Source organism: Lathamus discolor, chromosome 3, assembly GCF_037157495.1.
Source record: "Lathamus discolor isolate bLatDis1 chromosome 3, bLatDis1.hap1, whole genome shotgun sequence".
Classification (NCBI taxonomy): domain Eukaryota; kingdom Metazoa; phylum Chordata; class Aves; order Psittaciformes; family Psittacidae; genus Lathamus; species Lathamus discolor.
Window position 1 is genome coordinate 137,226,261 of NC_088886.1, and position 16,995 is coordinate 137,243,255.

Consider the following 16,995-nt stretch of genomic DNA (forward strand, 5'->3'; position numbering starts at 1 on the left):
GATATTTGGGGCTGGGGAATCAGCGGCGAGCACGGTGGAAAGGTCATTGTTAATAAGGGAGAGCGTGCGGGAGGGAGCAGGCACGGCTGGTGGATGATGGTGGAGATGGTCCCCCCCCGCCCCTGGGGAGGTGTTTGTCTCATGGGGTGTATTTGAGCCACTCGTGTCCTGAAGTGAGCGGCCTCAGCCCTACATGGAAACAGGATGGGGGGGGGGGGGTGGGGGGGGGTGGAGGTGATGTTGCAGTGGGGTTGCCCCATAGCTGGGAAAGGACAGGATTGGTGTGCACTGGGGTCAGGGCAGCGGGGGCTGAGCACCCCACAAACAGGGCAAGCTGGGCATGTGGACAGAAGTCTGGAGGTCCAAACCTGTGACACCCCTGTAAGCAGCCCCTGAGGAGACTTGCCCCAGGCCCTGAGGCTGGCTCAGCAGCAAGGGGGTCAGGTCCACACCCCATAATATTTGGCTGTTGCCACTGAAATGGGTGATAATGACGGGGAGGAGCACGGACACCCTCAGTTTTCACGGTGGGGGAGTCTGTTTTCTGTGCTTTTCTGGGGTTCCTGTGATCAAACGGAACAAGAAGGTTTGGGGGCTTTTTCCTTTCTTTTCCCTTTTAATTAGCTCTTGGGGTGTTTGGGATGGTTTCGGGTGGATGTCTCAGCCCAGCTCTACCCGCTGCCCTCCAGATCCCACAGTGTGCTGGTACAACCCCTGTTTGCACAGCAAAATGTGACTCCAGGAGCTCGTGCAGCCCAGGGAAGTCCGGAAATGCTTCTTCCTCTGCCCACATCCAATCTGCAGGCCCCTTAGAAGTCCTTGATGTTCCTGACCTGTGGCTGGACACGGTGCCAGAAGATCTGGCACTGGCAGGGAGCCCGCAGCCGTGGGCAGCATTCAAACCCTGCTTGTTGCAGAAGGGGGCTGTGCGGCTCAGAGCCTTCACCCCAACGTCTACCATGCCGGAGGATGGCAGGGGCAGGCTGCAAAGGAGGCCAAGTGTCTCATGTCCCAGGAAGGGTCCCAGCACTTTCTTTCATCGCTCTTCATGTTTTTCTTCCTCTTTTTATGTCCTTCCTTGTTCCAGACACTGGGTCCGTGCGCAGGAGAGTCAGGCTTGCAGGAGGTGAATGGAGTTTTAGAGACCCATGCACCTTAATGCATGTGCACATGGATACATGCTCAGGCACGCACAGACACCCACATCCCCCAAGTCGTTTCTGTGGCTGCACCCAAAAAATTTGGCTCCCCAGCCTGGAGCTGTCACCCAGGCTGGGAGTTTCTGGGATGGCAAGAGCTGGGAAGGGGGTAATTATCTCCAGGTGCTGATGGAGGTGAAATTATCTCCAGGTGAAACTGACGAACAGAGCAGGGCATTGCAGTCCTCATCCATGCTGTCATCCCATCACCAACAGCATCTGAGAGGTCTGCAGGCAACAGAGGTGTCTGAGCTTCCATCCCTAAGGCATCCCCGGCCAGGTCGCCAGCCACCCCTAGCAGCAAACCCTGCCACTAACCTGTCCCTCCACCCCATCAATCACTGCCCTCCATTGGCCGAGGACCTTTTAAAGAGGATTTATTAGGGGAGATTTAAGCACGGGCGGTGATAGGGTTCCATAAATCGAACAGCAGTAGTGCTCATCGTTACCGGTCCTTTCAGGGGGTGGCACCCCTGCTCCCCCCGTCCCCACGGCCCTGCTAACAGCCTCCTCCCCAGCACCGCTGCCTCCGCTGCTCCCCTTCTCCTCCCCGTCTGTGGAGACTGCGAGCGTGGAAAATCCCCAGACAGGGAGTGTAAATGCTTGTTCTTTGTAAATGAAGAACATAATTAACATTAAATTAAGGTAATACAAATGAAGACAACACAGAGCCTGACAGGATGAGTGTTTGGGGAGGCAGTAGAGAGAAGTGATTCATATTTTTAATTTACTGTACAAATAGACTAGCAGGGCTGGGGGGAAAAGGGCCATCCAAGTGGAGTGGGGATTTCTTTTTTTTTCCCACTGTTGTTTTGCTGTGCTTTAAGCACACAATGACTATTAAAGTCAACTGCCCATATAATAGGACATCTCCTACATGACTGCTCTCCGAGAGGCAGCTTGCTGTAGCAATAAATTCTGGGAGTGCCATCTGCTGGTGTGCACCCACCGATGGGCACCCTCACCTTGGCCACCCCAACACCGGGCATCCGCACCCGGACCGGCCCCCGCACCCCGCAGAGCACCGGCCTTGGACCTGCAGGTGTTAATACAGGAATTATTGGGTTTACAATAAGGTAAACCGCTTCCCACAAATATGCCCTTAAATTGTTCATCGTATTCTTCATTTATTATAAGTGGCTGAGGGGATCTGGGTGATGCTAAGAGAACGCTTTAGTTTTCTATAAGAAACAAATCCCCATTCTCCACCCCTCTGAAGTGCTGCGTTTCAGCTGAGTGCCCGTTCTTCAGAGCACAGTAAAAAAATCACCTCTTTTAGGTTTTTCCCTGCAAAAAATCTCTGGAGCAGAGTCTGTGTGAATCACAAGCTCGGCTGGAGCTGGCTCTGCACGGTAAGGAGATGAGCTCTGTGGTCTCAGCCCCAGCAGACCCCACTGCGGGATGACTTTAAGCCAGGAACAAGTCAGGTTTACCATAGTGCAAGAGTGTGCATGGGGCTGTGGTGCCTGGAACAGGCACACTGCCACCACCATGCCCTTGTCCCCTTCCCCTTCCTTGTCCCATTCTGCCACCTCTGTGCAAGGGAAAAACAAAAGAAGGCACCAAGAGCACCCATTCCTGTCTGGAATCACCCTTCCCTTGCAGAAGATTCCCTGGGACTGTGCCAAGCACCTCCCACACTATGCCCAAAATGGAGAGGTTGTTTCACCATCTGGGGCAGGGGATGTCTCCTGATTTTGGGGGTGCAACCTTTGCACTCGGGGTCACTTGTGTCCTGGCAGCTATTACTATAAGCAGTGCCCATGAGTCCAGAGCTGGCCAGGCTGGTGGTGGAGTGGGGCTGGTTCCAACTCCTTGCTCCATCTTTTGCCATGTCCTACTCCTTTGATGCCTTTTCCTCTTCCCTTCTATGCTCACCTCCCCAGCCAGCCCCAGGGTGCCTGGGAGCAGCTCCAGCCCATCTTCTGAAGCTTTGCCAACCCCTAAGTGCACCCAGGACCTCTAACTCTGCTCTGGAGCACTGGGGAGGGCAGAGGGGTTGATGCAGGACAAGCCCTGTATCCAAAGAGAACAGGTCCCCCACCGTTTTTCCCTCTCCATGCCTTTACTGATAACATGTTTGCGCACAAGGCTGTGACTGGGGACATGTGGAGTGCCCCAGCGTGGGCACTGGAAGATGGGCTGGGGGGTTCCCATCCTGCAGTTCCAGAGCCCCTGTGAACACTGATCTTGAGCTTTGGTAGGGGCTCTGCTGTCCGTCAGCCGGGGCTGCAGCCCATGATGTGCTGTGCCAGATGCACCACATCCTTGCAGCAAGGCTTCAGCCTGAGAGGCTTAGTGGGTCCCCATCATTCTCAGGATCCTTCCCCTGGAAGCCCATCCCTGCTGGAGCCTCTCCAGCCACCAGTGCTGGGCAAAGGGGCACTGGGATGTACCCAGCAAGCTTTCATCAGCTTCCCAGTCAGGATATGACCATTCACTTTGAGCCAGGCGCCCTGCAGGAGAGTTTCCCTGCAGGATCTGGGGTGATGCACCATGGCCATTTCCTTGCTGGGCCCGTTCTGAAGCCTTCTTTCCCATTCCAGTTTGGCTGGGGTGAGCTCCAGCCCTCCGTGTGTATACCTCAGTGCTGAAACCCACCCTTTAGCACTGGGTACCACATACGCAGGTACATAATGCATTTGGAGAGTCACCTTCATCTTCCTTTCTGAAAACCTTAAGAGGATCAGGAGCATTTCTAGGCATCAAAGTAATGTCTTGGGTTCTTCTTTGCACTTTTCCCAGTCATTCCGGGCCTGTTTGGACACTGCTAAAGAATGCAGCCTTACCCTCACCAAGCAGAGCAGTGCTTTTGGGGGCCTAATCCAGAGAGCTGCTTTGGACATGGGGGTGCAGCTCGGAGCTCACCCAACCGTATTCTTGCTGAGAAGCCTGCAATGGGTAGCTGGGAATGCCTCCCTTGGCAGGGCAAGCAGAAGGAAGCCCAAATCCTGCAAGAGCAGCCCCAGGGCACTTGGACAGGAGCCCTGCACAGAGATCCTGCCCCAGCGTCCTAAAGATAGAACTGTTGAGAAGTCAGTGTCCCATGAGCATGGGGTTTACTGACTCTCACCCTTCCAGCTCCTGATGGAGGGAGGATGGACATGTCCCTTGGCATGGTACCTCCAAAAGAGCCCCCAGGAGCAAACACACACAACAGGCACCATCGGATTTGGCCAGTGACCTCCAGTCCTTGGACGGATGGGAAGTTCTGGCTCTGGTGGTGTCTGAAGCCCCGGCAGAAATGGGTCCTACCTTGTATTTCCCATGTCTGCCCCATCTCACCAGCCAGCACAGAGCCGTCCTTGGCCATAACCCAACACCCTGGCTCCTTGGCCATGCCAGAAGGCCAAGATGAGGGGCTGCTCCCAAGGGGGCCATTGCCTCCTACATGGAGGGCAGGGGGCATCTTCTCAGCCACCCCACATGCTGGGTGGGAGAGATAAATAAATACCAGAATAAATAAATACAAGTGGCAAAGAGGCCTGAAATGATGCTGTCGTTTGCTGGGAATGAGAGACACAAGTGTAATTTAGGTTTTGATATTATCAAAGTCTCGCTGCTCTAAAACAGCAGGGCACTCAGTGCCTCATTAATAAAGGATAAACTTGGAGTCTATTTACAATGCACTTTTTGGGGTTATTTACACTCCATTATACATATGTAATGCTGCACATATTTACCGCTCTGTTCTGCTGCCGAGAGCAGCCGAGTCGGGAGGGAGGCAATGGGAAGCGGCTGATGCTGCAGAGCAGTGACCCCCCTTGGACTGCCCTTTAAACGGCTGGAGATGCAGGAGGGCCCCAAGCCAGCTGCTGAGGATGGAGAGACAGGGACCAGGCAGTGGCAACCAGTGGGCCCAGCACCCGCCCCATCTCTGGAGGCACCCCAAGGCTTTGCCAAGGGATGCAGAAGGGGTGAGCTCCTCACCAAGTGACCACAGACCTGCAACTGTGGCTGTCACAGAGCAGCCAGCTACAAAAAAGGGGGCTGAATTATTTGCAACAGAATAAGTGATGCTTGCGTTGGCACTCGAGTGCTCCCCACTGCCTGGCTTTTACTTCCTACCAAAGCAGAATATCCCAGTTTCCCTGCAAACCATAGCTCCCTGAGGGTCTGTTGCCCTGGGAGCCCCAAGCGCATGGTGCTTGTGGAGCTGCTGTGAGGATCCTGGATCGTACAACTGCCATACCCGGCAAACGGGGCAGCCCCAACACCCGCAGGATTCAGGACAAAGACATAGGAGAGGCCAAGCTTCGAGAGCACCTTTGGGCCACAGCAATTCATGGGGCACAGCAAAGGGTCCCCTTTGAGATCAGCAGTTTGGGAGGGTGCAGGGGTCCCACGGGAGCACTCTCTGTGGGGCCACACACAAGGAGAGCAGCAACGGGCTTCCAGCAGGCTATGGATGGGTATGGTGCTGGAGTGTTGCCCCCAGCTCTGAGCTGCTCCATGTCCCTTCAGCCACAGGCTCTGGGTTTGCATGAGCACAAGAGACCAGTGGCCACCCCACCACCCTGCCTAGGAAGTGAGGGGCAGCTCTAACCTGCCCAGCCAGGCACAGTGGGGAGGCAGACAAGCTCCCCATTGCATCCTACTCCTTCCTGGCACTGCAGCAGCACCCATGTTTGCCAGCACGCTCCAGTTCGCTGCTGTCCCAGCCTGGGCTTGCCAAATGATGGCTCTGGGTGCAATGGCTTTTATTAAACTGCTCACACAGGCAGCTCTTGGCAAGTCCACAGGAGTGATGTGAAGCCCCCTCCTCATCTCTTCTAACACAGGGGTGGTGGACCATGGTCGCTGCAACCATGGCTCCAGGCTGCACCACGGAGAGACGCCCTGGGGGAACCAGAGCTGATCGAGTCCGAGGAAATTGGCCCCCCTTTCCCTCCTCGGCCCCAATCCTCCTCCACCATCCCTGTCCCCTTCCCGGCCCACCCACGTCAGGGGAGGCTGGAGTCTTTGTCCTCCAGGGAGCTGCTCTCCAAGGCCCCGTAACCATCGAGTTTCTTCATCCGAAGGTGGGCTGGCATGGAGGGGAAGGAGCCGCGGGTGGCAAAGATGTGGCTGATCTCCATGAAGGTTTTGTTCTTGGTCTCAGGGATCACAAGGTAGACGTACAGGGCCACCAGCAGGCAGACACCACAGAAAACCAAGAAGCAAAAGGCACCAGCTGACATCTGGGGGGAACAGGAGAGCAGGGATGGGGCAGGGAGCCTGGCACCCCCAAGCTGGGCACGGCAGGAGGCAGTGTCCCCTCCCATCACCCCTCCCTGGGCTGGTTGTCCAGCACGGAGCTGAGCCAAGAGCATGGGCATCCCCTGGGTTAAGCCTGGCTTGGCCCTCTGTCCTGGGGGAGCAGCAGGGATGTGTCCATCCCCTCCTCCACCCATGGCCCCTCCAGACCAGTACCTGCAAGAAGGGGAAGATGAAGCCAATGGTGAAGTTGCAGAGCCAGTTGAGGGACCCCCCCACAATGTAGGCAGCCGGGCGGTGGGACTGAGTGAAGAGCTCCGCTGTCATCAGGAAGGGGACACCGGCTGCGGAGGGAAGGGACATGCTGAGGATATGGGGGACAGGGTCCCTCTGGGGTTGCCAGGCCCTGCCCATCTCAGTCCTTTGGTCAAAGGGTTGGAGCCCAGTGAGACCCATGGGTCAAAGTGGTGATGGAGGGAGGGCTGGAGGAGCTGGGGAGCAGAGGACCGGGGTCTCCCTTTGGGGTCAGTCTTGGTGGGTGGTGATGTCCCCCTCTGACATATCTCAGTTGCACCTTGCTGGGTGTCGAGGTCAGTGTCACAGGTTACTTGACTGGAAAGTTTCAGACTAAGTCAAAACTGAGGACCATCTGGATACTCGTTTTGCAGTAATCTGCCTAAATGCTGATATATTAAACCTCATGTCGACCACAGGCGTAGAGATGCATGTTCCCGGCCCCCTCCATAGCGCCCTTTCCATCCTCCCTTGCTCAAAACGGTTCAGAAAATTTGTTTCTATTGATCAGCTTCTATTGATGCTGAGGCTGATCTAGGCAGGAAAGAAGCAACCACATTTCCGAGCGTCAGAATTCCCTGCAGGACACAGAAACTCCATTTTCCAGCCTACTTTTCCCATGTTCAATTTCAAAAACCAGAATGACTGAGAATGACTTCCCAAGCCAACTTGGCCACTAAAACTGGACACAGGTTGTGCTGCTTCTCAGTAGGACTCAATCCATCACTGAGCCGGCAGCCTTGGATCCCAGGCCTGTCCTTTTGCTGGAGGGCAGGATCCAAGGCCCAGCACGCATCCCAGGGCACACGGGGACCTGGCAGGGAGCTGTATTTGATGCAGTGACACGACTGAGGTCCTACTGCCCTGGACAGGGCTGACTGGGACCTCTTCAAAAGAGATGCTCCAAGGGAAAAGAGAAACGAAAACCAAGTGCTAGGAAGTGTGGGAGGAGCAGAGCCCCTCACGGACTCTTACTCACAGCTCGCCCAGAATAGAGATATATATTTTTTGGTTTTAAAACTCCTATTCATCATTGTTTGTGAACAATGAGCCATTAAAATCCTAATTAAAGATGTAATTACAGTGAATAAAGTCTGGGCTGAGGATGAATTATAGATCTGTTAACAGCTCTGCTAATACATCAACTGGGTAAACCAGTCCAGGTTTCACTCCTTGCTGTTGAAGCCTGGGCTCGGGTAGGGGCAGGACGATGCTCCCCGTGATAGCCACACTGTGATGGGAGGGGGTGACAACTCCAGAGGGCCTGGGGAAGGCTGCCAGGGTTTTCTCCCTGTTTGGCCAGGGAGCAGGGATGAAGAGGAGGAGGTGGAGTGTGCCCCAGACATGTATGGGGCTGGAGGGGCTTGTGGCAGGGTCTTGCTTGTAGGGTGCAGCGTGATAAGCCAGGGCCTGGCTGCAGGGAAGGGGCCAAGTAGCTGGTCCTTCTGCCTGTCTGCCTGCAAACCCCACTGTTCCCTGCTTCCCTGGGACCCCCCCATTCCCACTGGCCTCAGACCTACCTGGTCCTATGCAGAAGCCAGCGATGGTGCCAATCACACAGACAACGCCAACATAGCACATCCAGGGCACGGTGGTCTGCGAGGAGACATGGGGCTGGCGGTGTTACTGGTGTGGTGGCCCTGAGCTTCATGCCCAGGATCCCTGGGCTGGAGCTTCACCGCCTCGGCTTGGCGGTGGCCTTCGGAGGTGGTGGCCATGCACCCGTGGGGGAGACGCAGGCAAGATTGGGGCAAAGCTGGTGAGGGTCAGCCTCAGCACAGCTCAGTGATGCTGAGGTGTCCCCAGTGTTGCGGGAGCATCCCTCAGGGGCAGGCAGCAGAGGAAGAGCCCTGCAGACCTCTCCACCTCCCTTCCTGGGAGCAACTATTTCTGCAGAAAAGCTACCACAAATGGCAGGATTGTCCCCGCGTGCATTTGGGGTTTCTTCTTTGTTGTTCTTTTCTCTGATTTTCTTTAACTTTGAAGGGAAAACTTTGCTTGGAAGAACCAGTGCACCCCTCACTTCCATGCACGTTCCCTCCCCTGGGGTGATGCCCATCCCTTCATCACCCAGCCCTCATTAACACACCAGGGCTGCGGCCCGAGCTTGGCCTGCGGAGGGGTGGCTGCAGACCCTACCTGCAGCAGCAGGGAGACGGTGATGCCAGCCAAGCAGATGCCCATGGCGCAGAAGCCGGTGATGAGGAGGGGCCGCCGGCCCAGCTTCTCGATGGTAAAACACTGCCGAGGGAGAGCAGAGACTGATGGGGTGGTGGGGAGCTCCCCACCAGGACGGGGGCACTCCCAGATCCAGCTGAAGGCGTGAGGATGCTCTCAGAGGTATCTAGGGCTTGGGCTACCCTGAGCTCAGGGCGCAGGGCTGGGGCCAGGGCATGAAAAGAACTGGGACTCTTTACAGGCTGCTGAAGGAAGCTGTGGATGCCCCATCCCTGGCAGTGTTCAAGGCCAGGTTGGACAGGGTCTTGAGCAACCCGGTCTAGAGGAAGGTGTCCATACCCACGGCAGGGCGGCTGGAACTGGATGACCTTAAGGTCCTTTCCAACCCAAACCATTCTATGATTCTGTGACTCTGAGGTCCCTGGGTGAGCACGCACTGGGCAGCAGCAGGGTCCTACGGAGCCCCAATAGGGTGCAGAGTCAGGGCTGGCTGGGGTGTCCCCATGGCCACATTTGCACCGGTGCAGAGCAGAGGTGCTGGTGTGGGCAGGGGGTGTGCGCGGGGCAGAGGAGCAGGGTGCGGGCAGCAGCACGGCTGGAGCAGGCGGGGTATTGACAGCAGAACAAATGCCTCTAATTTTATACCCAATCTCGGCACGTCCGTCGGGGGCCATTTGCGGGGCTGCTCCTGAGCGATCCGGCTGCGTGCCGGGAGGCTGCCGGGAGCTGGGGCAGCCCCACGGCCAGGGCAGGGGAGAAGGGGGCACCCTTCGGAGGGGCAGGGGGGTGACCTGGGAGCCCCACTCTCCTGTGGGTTCAGCTGCAGGGAGAGGGGAGCAGCCCCTCCCAGCCCCGGTTTTCTGGGAGCAGGCTCCCGCCATCCATCTCTGTAATTGTCAGGGAGCGGATTTAGTGCCGGGTGGCTCGGGCTGGCCCCGGGTGACACTTGCAGATGGGACAAGGGCCATAAATCTGCCTGGCCCAGTGCTAACTCTCCAACTAAATAAGGCCTGGCTGGGGGGGGGGCTGTGGCTGATAGCCTGGGGCCAGGCCAGTGCTTGTCTAGTGGGGGCAGATGGGGACATGTGGCTCTGCTAACAGTGACAATGAGATCAGGAGCCAGAAGGAGCCACTTAACCCCCTCCGTCACCTCCAGCCTGCTCCTTGCCTGGTGTCTCCCCACCAAGCTCCCTGCTACCCACTTACCTCAAAATTCTCCCATCCCTTCTGGATGCGATCCCAGAAATTGAGCCCCTCTCATTCCATTTTTCCACCTCATTTTCCTGCCAAACCCTTTGCCCCCCAGCAAAGGGGCTGTGCTCTGGCACAATTGGCATTTGGAGTCCATCCACACCAACGCCCATTTGATAGTGCTGGGAGCCGGCAACAAGGCTCTGGCACTGAGGGGCTGTGTCCATCTGTGTTCATCACTCACCCCGATCAGCCCAGCAACAACTTCAATGGTGCCGGTGCCCACGGTGGTGTAGGGAATCTGCGATGCAGGGATCCCGGCGTTCTCGAAGATGGTGTTGGTGTAAAACCAGATCTGCTGAGGAGGGGACTTGGTGTGAGCCGGCAGGACGGAGCCATGGGGTGCTTGAAATGAGCTGCCAAGTCTCAGCTCAGGCCCTGCAGAGCCAGGTCCCGGGGTGAGGACCCTGCAGGGCTTACAGCATCGATCCCCGAGAGCTGCATGCCGGCGTTCACCACCACCACCGACAGCGTTTGCCAGTGCACAGAGCGGTCCCTCAGCAGCTGCCACACAGAGACCATCTCCACAGAGGAGAGCGACTGCTGCTCCGCCTTCATCTCCTCGATCACATCCTGCACATCCGGTGTCCCCAGGAACCGGCACAGCGCTATGGGGAGAGCAGGGCTCAGAGCCATGGTCCTCACAGGTATGGCACATGGAAGGGGAAAGGGCTTGGGTCTGCCTTGGCTCAACCTCCCCACAGGACCTTCCTGACCCATGGGGCTGGGCATCCATAGGAACCGAGGAGACGCCTCACACCACAGTGATGGGTACCATGGAAATGCTGTGGTGCAACTGGGTGGGACAGAAAGGCTGAACCTTCTGGTGAGCTCTCAGGTCTGGATGTAGAAGGATGCTATGAGGGTGCAGTGTGGTCTTGGAGACCTTGGACCAGCACTGGTCCCCCCCAGGACACCTGCTCACCCCTGGTGGTCCCGCAGACATCATCCTTCTCTATCAGCAGGTACCGTGGGCTCTCAGGGAAGCAGTGCAGCAGCAGGAGCTGGAGGGAGGCGGGAATGACCACCACTGACAGGAAAAGGGGCCAGAACCTGTCCTGAGAGGAGTCAAAAGGGGATGTGTCATGGGGAGGGCGGAGCAGGGTGCAGCACACGTGGCTGGGGCACTGTGCTCACCTCACCCAGCAGCTCCGGGAGGCCGAGGACCTGAGCAGAGAAAACCCCCAGGCAGATGAAGATGCTGGGCACGAGCCCCAGGAAACCCCGCAGGTTCTTGGGGGCGATTTCTCCTAGGTAGAGGGGCACCACGCTGAGACAGATACCTGGAGGGACAGGAGGGACTGAGGAGGGAGAGGCGCTGGGGAGAAGGGTGCCAGTGCCTAGCCAGGCTCTTGGTGCATCTCCTCCTATGCCCAGCATTATCCACACCTCCCCTCCGCCAGGGAGGTGGCCTTGCCTGCCCCATGGAGACCTCCACAGCAGAGCCTGTGGCCATGGGGAATAGAAAGTCTTCTGCAGCTGCCTGGGAATGGGTTGTAGGACACAGAGGCGTGAGGAAGGGGCTGTGCACAGTCCCACAGCCCAGGCAGCACCTACCTGAGTGGATCCCTGTGATGCAGCGGCCGATGATCACCATCTCAGGGGACCCCAGCTCCCTGCTGGAGCCCATGAAGCCGCCGGCCAGGAGGACAAGGAGGGAGCTGCGGCTCAGTGCACCGTTCCTAGTGGGCACAAGCAGCAGGGCAGCCCCCCCAGCCCCGTCCCATCCCTCGACCACGCTGTCCCATGTCACCCCCTTACCTGCCGTAGCGCTCCACCAGCACCCCTACGAGCAGGGAGCCCACCAGCCCGCCCAGGGAGAAGGTGGAGACAGTCAGGGAGTAGAGGAGGGTCAGGGGGCCGGGTGCCAGCCCGTGCCCGTACCTCTGGGACCATGTGGTGTTGTAGAAAGCCTTTATGTGCTGCAGGGCAGAGAGACAAAACAGGCACTAGATGTGTTGGGAGAAAGGGGAAGATAAGTGATGACAGCCCCCGTAGGGAAAATGCCATGGGTTTAACAGCACTGCAGGAGATGCAGGGCAGGATGTGACTGGGGCTGACTGCTGTATGCTGGTCTGGTTGTTCAACCAGCCTCAGCACCAGAGGGGTTTAAGGACAACTTGGAGGTGGCACAAGCAAAGCTGGAGCTGCAGAAAAGCGGCTGTGGGGAGCTCCCATATCCCTACCGTGCCATTCCCTTCCCCAGACAGCTCCCCATGGAAGCCCAAGGGAAATGCCAGCATTTTGGTGTGGGGCTGCTGGGTAGCGGTCCCCCCACCCTCTCCGGGAGGGACACAGAGCCCTTCCCCTGCTCCTGAGAGGCTTCCTGTCCCTTACCACCGCCGGCGAGTTCACCACGGCCAGGTTGTAGCCATAAAGCATGGAGGAGCCGAAGGACAGCAGGAGGGTGACTGACAGCAGGGGAAAGGTGAGGTGCTGGGAGAGAGGAAGAGGGCTCAGCACAAGGTCACTTGCGGCATGAGCTGCGCTGGGTCACTGCCCCTTTCTAGTAGGGATGTCCCTGACCCGGAGCAAAGACCCCAGCGTGATGGAGCCCTGTGCTGAGCACTGCTCCACGCCACTGCCCAGCACCGAGCACAGATGATCCGGCTTCCCCGTGGCTGCTCTCCTGGCTGCGGCATAAGGCTTTACCCTGGGGCTGGGAGGGGGCAGCGGGCGGAGAGGGGCAGGCAGGTGAGGAAGAGACACCCTTGTCCCCCTGTAGATGGGGACCCCCAAAAGGCGGTGCTGCGAGCCGCCCCACACATACCGCCCACCAGGGAGGCCCAGCACCACTGAAAGGTCCAGCTCCCTGCAGCAGATCCCATCCCTCCCCAGATGCACGCACCTCCTGCACCCTGGCCCCCACCAGCACCTCTGCCACATCCTCTGGTGCACGGGGGCCCCTCACCCCCAGCCCAGCGGGGTCCCGGGCGGGGTCAGGGTTCACAGCATCCAGAGCCCCCCCAGCCTCAGGGGCACCCCTGGGGTGCTGCACCCGCTGTCTCCCCTGCAGTAATGCGTGCGGGGTGAGCCCGCGTCCCCCGCAGCTTCCCCCGCGCACAGTAGCCGGATCCGTAGCACCCAGCGGCTCCCGGCTCACGCTCAGCAAATCCCCGCTAATCCCATCAGGAATCCCATGCCGGGAAGAGTGGCGGAGGGGGGAATGTCAGAGCAGGGGCCGGGTTGGGTGGGGGGCAGGCGGGGAGCGGGGATGGGGCAGCCCCCCCAGCCCGCAGGGAGCTCACCCCAGTGATGTCCCCGCCGGGCCGCGGGGTCTCTTTCCCGACCGTCGGGGCGAGGCTGCAGCCGGAGCAGGAGGAGGGAGGAGGAGGGGAGGCAGGAGGCAGCCGCGGTCCGGGGGGCGCGCTCGAGTCTCCCATTTTTAGCTTGGAGCAGGAGGGGGAAGAGGGACGGGACGGGACGGGAAGGCAGGTCCGGGCTGGGCAGGCAGCCTGGGTGCCCCGGGGCTCATTGGAGGCGCCTGAGCGGCCGGAGGAGGAGCCCAGGGCCTTCCTCCTCACCCCTCCCCGTGCCGGGGCGCAGGGGCAGGCCGGCACCTCAGGACCGCACAGCCGGGAGAGAGCGGGACCTCCGGTGTGATGCTCTGGCACCGTCAAGAGGCCTCACATGTCCCCTACAAAGCGGGATGGCCCCGGGGACCATAAACAGGGCAGGATCCCTGCATCCCCACCGAGGCTGGGCGAGAAGGGGCAGCCCCACATCACCAAACACCCCCCTCACCCCTCTCCCACCATGGCAGATGTGCCCCATCCCTCCCCTGCGGCTCGGGTACCACTGCTCAGGACAGCTGCCTTCCCCGGACACAGAGGGGGCAGCGCCCAGCCCCAGAGATGAGAGAACGTGGCTCATGGCAGCTCAGAGGAATCCAATTTTGCTGCGGCCAGGAGCTGCCTCCCCTGCTGCTAATGAAGTGCCTTTAATTAGCAGCCTAATAGCAAGCTCTTAATTTGCGGAACAGCCAGTTGAAAGGATGGGGACCCCACTAAGCCAGGGCTGGCAACAGCTCCAAGGGCTTAAAAGGGACAGGCCGTGAGTTGGCCCCACCATGGGAGGGTCCCAGCCATGTTCCCATTCCCACAGCCTGCCAGGGTTCAGCTTTTCCCCAGGCAGGCACCTGCTCAAGAGCTCCCCTGCCTCACTCAGGCTCAGTTTCTCCATGTCTCATCACCTTTACCTTCGTGCAGGTGTGCTGGGTGACTGCAGAGACCTGGGTGACAGAGCCACAGTGGGAAGTCACCGTCCTCCAGAGGATGGTCCCATTTCGTTCCCAGAGCAGCAGGATGAAGATCCATTGATCAGACATGCCCATGGGTGAGATGACCCAGCAGGAGGAGGACATGCAGCCTGTGGGTACCAGCCCTGCCCAAAGCACTTGCCTTGCTGTGGGGGCAGCCCTAAACACCCCCAGGACTCACCCCAAGCCCTGTGCTAAGACAGGGCAAAGCATCAGACTGGGAACAGGATGATAAGCCAGGCCATGCTGTGTCCATACTTGCACTAGAGTCAGCCAGGTACATGGCTTGTTTCTTGGACAAGCACCTGGAGGGTTAAATATGCCCAGTCCAGTGGTCCCTGCCATCCTGAGCCATCCCACCTAATGGCTCTCCTGCATCTTCCCAGCCCTGCCACACTGAAGTCTTTACCCATCCCCAAGAGCAGTGCTTGGACCAAGCAGGGACATCCTCAGGATGTTGCTCCAAGCCAGGGGGTAGCCACTGCTTCGATTTAGGGGATAAATCTGGGTTAGTGCCACTGGTTGCCAGCAGCGGCTGGGATGCTGGGAGCAGTGGTTTACCAGGAAATGAACAAGTGAGAAACACGTGCTGGGGGACGAAGAGGAAGGAGCAGCAGGAAAGCCTGGGGTGCTAATTAAGGGTCACTAGGGAGCTGGGTTAATCCGAGACACTCCTGTGACCTGGCCCGGTGACAGTGACACACGGTAAGACAGGCGCTGGCGACAAACACGCGCTGCCCTGTGCTCTGAGGGAGCTCGTCTCTGCAATTTACAGGTGTCCCTGTTCTTCCCCTGTCTCCGTGCAAGGGCTCCCTGGCTAAAACACCACAGCCCTGGCCTGGGTAAGCATCTGTGAGCCCACAAACCACCCTCATTCCCTCCCACTGACACCCCCAGGAGCTCCCATCCCACTCCTGCCTCACTGCTGCCCCAGCCCCCAGAACTGTACCTGTCCCAGTGCTCCACACTATGGGATGGATGCTCATGCATCTCCTCTCCTCAAGACACTGCACACACAGCACCCAGAGCAGACAAATAAACCCAGGAGGACCAGGAGAGAGGCAAATCAGCAATAGTTAGTTCCAGCATAAACCCTGCATTTGCCAAAGACAGGAAGATGGGGATGCTGTTGGGAGCCCCAAGCTTGATGGTGTGGTGCTGTTCAGGGTCCCAGCAGAGCCCAGCTCCCCATGGTATGGGCAGAGGATGGATCCATCCTGCCCCGGGGAGTTTGTGTGGAGGGGAAAGACAGAGCCAGCACCATTGCAATGGAAGAGAACCTGGTGCCTGGTGCCTGGTGCCTCCTTGCACAGCTCCCCAGGGCCACACATGAGATCCCACACCAGTGATGTGAAACACTCACAAAAAATAGCATAAGGATATCTGCTCATAAATCCAGGGCATCTGGAAGGAGTGGGAAACGCAGCAGTGGGTAAGACCAGAGGAGGGCCACGAGGATGATCAGGGGACTGGAGCACCTCCTGTATGAAGACAGGCTGAGAAAGTTGGGGCTGTTCAGCCTGGATAAGAGAAGCTGCATGGAAACCTCACAGCAGCCTTCCAGTATCTGAAGGGGGCCTATAGGGATGCTGGGGAGGGACTCTTCATCACGGACTGTAGTGACAGGACAAGGGGTAACGGGTTAAAACTTAAACAGGGGAAGTTTAGATTGGATATAAGGAGGAAATTCTTTCCTGTTAGGGTGGTGAGACACTGGAATGGGTTGCCCAGGGAGGTTGTGAATGCTCCTTCCCTGGCAGTGTTCAAGGCCAGGTTGGACGTAGCCTTGCGTGAGATGGTTTAATGTGAGGTGTCCCTGCCCATGGCAGGGGGTTGGAACTAGGTATCTTCAGGTCCTTTTCAACCCTAATTATTCTGTGATTCTATGACCCACTGGAAGAGTCTGTCCCCTTTTCCGATATGGGATGGAAATCCCCTGGGGGGAACATGGCCTTCAGTGCCACCTCTTGGTGTTCGCGCAGCACTGCCTAGTCCAAAGTCCACAAGGAAGCAGTAAGCGGCTCAAATGCAGGCAAACCCACGAACTGTTTAGCAGTCACCAACCCCCTTCCCTGCGCTGGGAACTCGGCAGCACTGGCAGAGCCGCTCGCAGGCATCTCCACAGCTCCAAAGGTCAGAGCAGTTTGCCGGCACTGCAGAAAGGGAGATGCTCCAGTAGCCTCCCCTACTTGCCTCCCCCTCAGGGGAGAGGCCTTGCTTGATCTGCCTCTGTAAATGCCAGCTGGGTGCCTTGGGCACGGGACAGCAGTTTTGGACACATCCGATGTATGATGTTAATCAGAGCCATGAGCTTCTACAAACCAGAGTAGCCTCCAGAAGGAATCAGCAGTGTCCCTAGTGAAAGCACTGCTCAGGCTGCTGGCTCTGCCCTGTTGCACTCAAAGCCCAGCTGACTCCATTCTCCAGCGGGAGGAAAGCTATTTACATGTACAGGTGAAACCTTTTCAAGCCCAGGTTTTCCTGGCCATACTCCTTATCCAACTCTCTTCATGCTAACACAGTGCCACCCAACAGCTCAACTCATCCTAAACATCTTTTGTAACAACTGCGTTAATTCTGGCTCCACGGCTCTAAACGGGCCTATTTCCCCTTCCCCCA

General features: G+C 58.0%; 1 protein-coding gene across 1 annotated transcript; it reads right to left on the reverse strand.

The window, feature by feature from the left end:
- Positions 1-5,893: 5,893 nt before the first annotated feature.
- Positions 5,894-13,529, reverse strand: LOC136011291 (solute carrier family 2, facilitated glucose transporter member 5-like). The gene is made up of 12 exons (XM_065672940.1): positions 13,367-13,529; positions 12,456-12,554; positions 11,880-12,040; positions 11,676-11,800; positions 11,256-11,401; positions 11,044-11,176; positions 10,539-10,726; positions 10,303-10,413; positions 8,829-8,930; positions 8,210-8,285; positions 6,612-6,739; positions 5,894-6,379 (listed from the first exon to the last, which is right to left on the reverse strand). The coding sequence occupies exons 1-12, from the start codon at positions 13,499-13,501 to the stop codon at positions 6,143-6,145; spliced, it is 1,641 nt and encodes a 546-aa protein (XP_065529012.1). The 5' UTR covers positions 13,502-13,529; the 3' UTR covers positions 5,894-6,142.
- Positions 13,530-16,995: the final 3,466 nt, after the last annotated feature.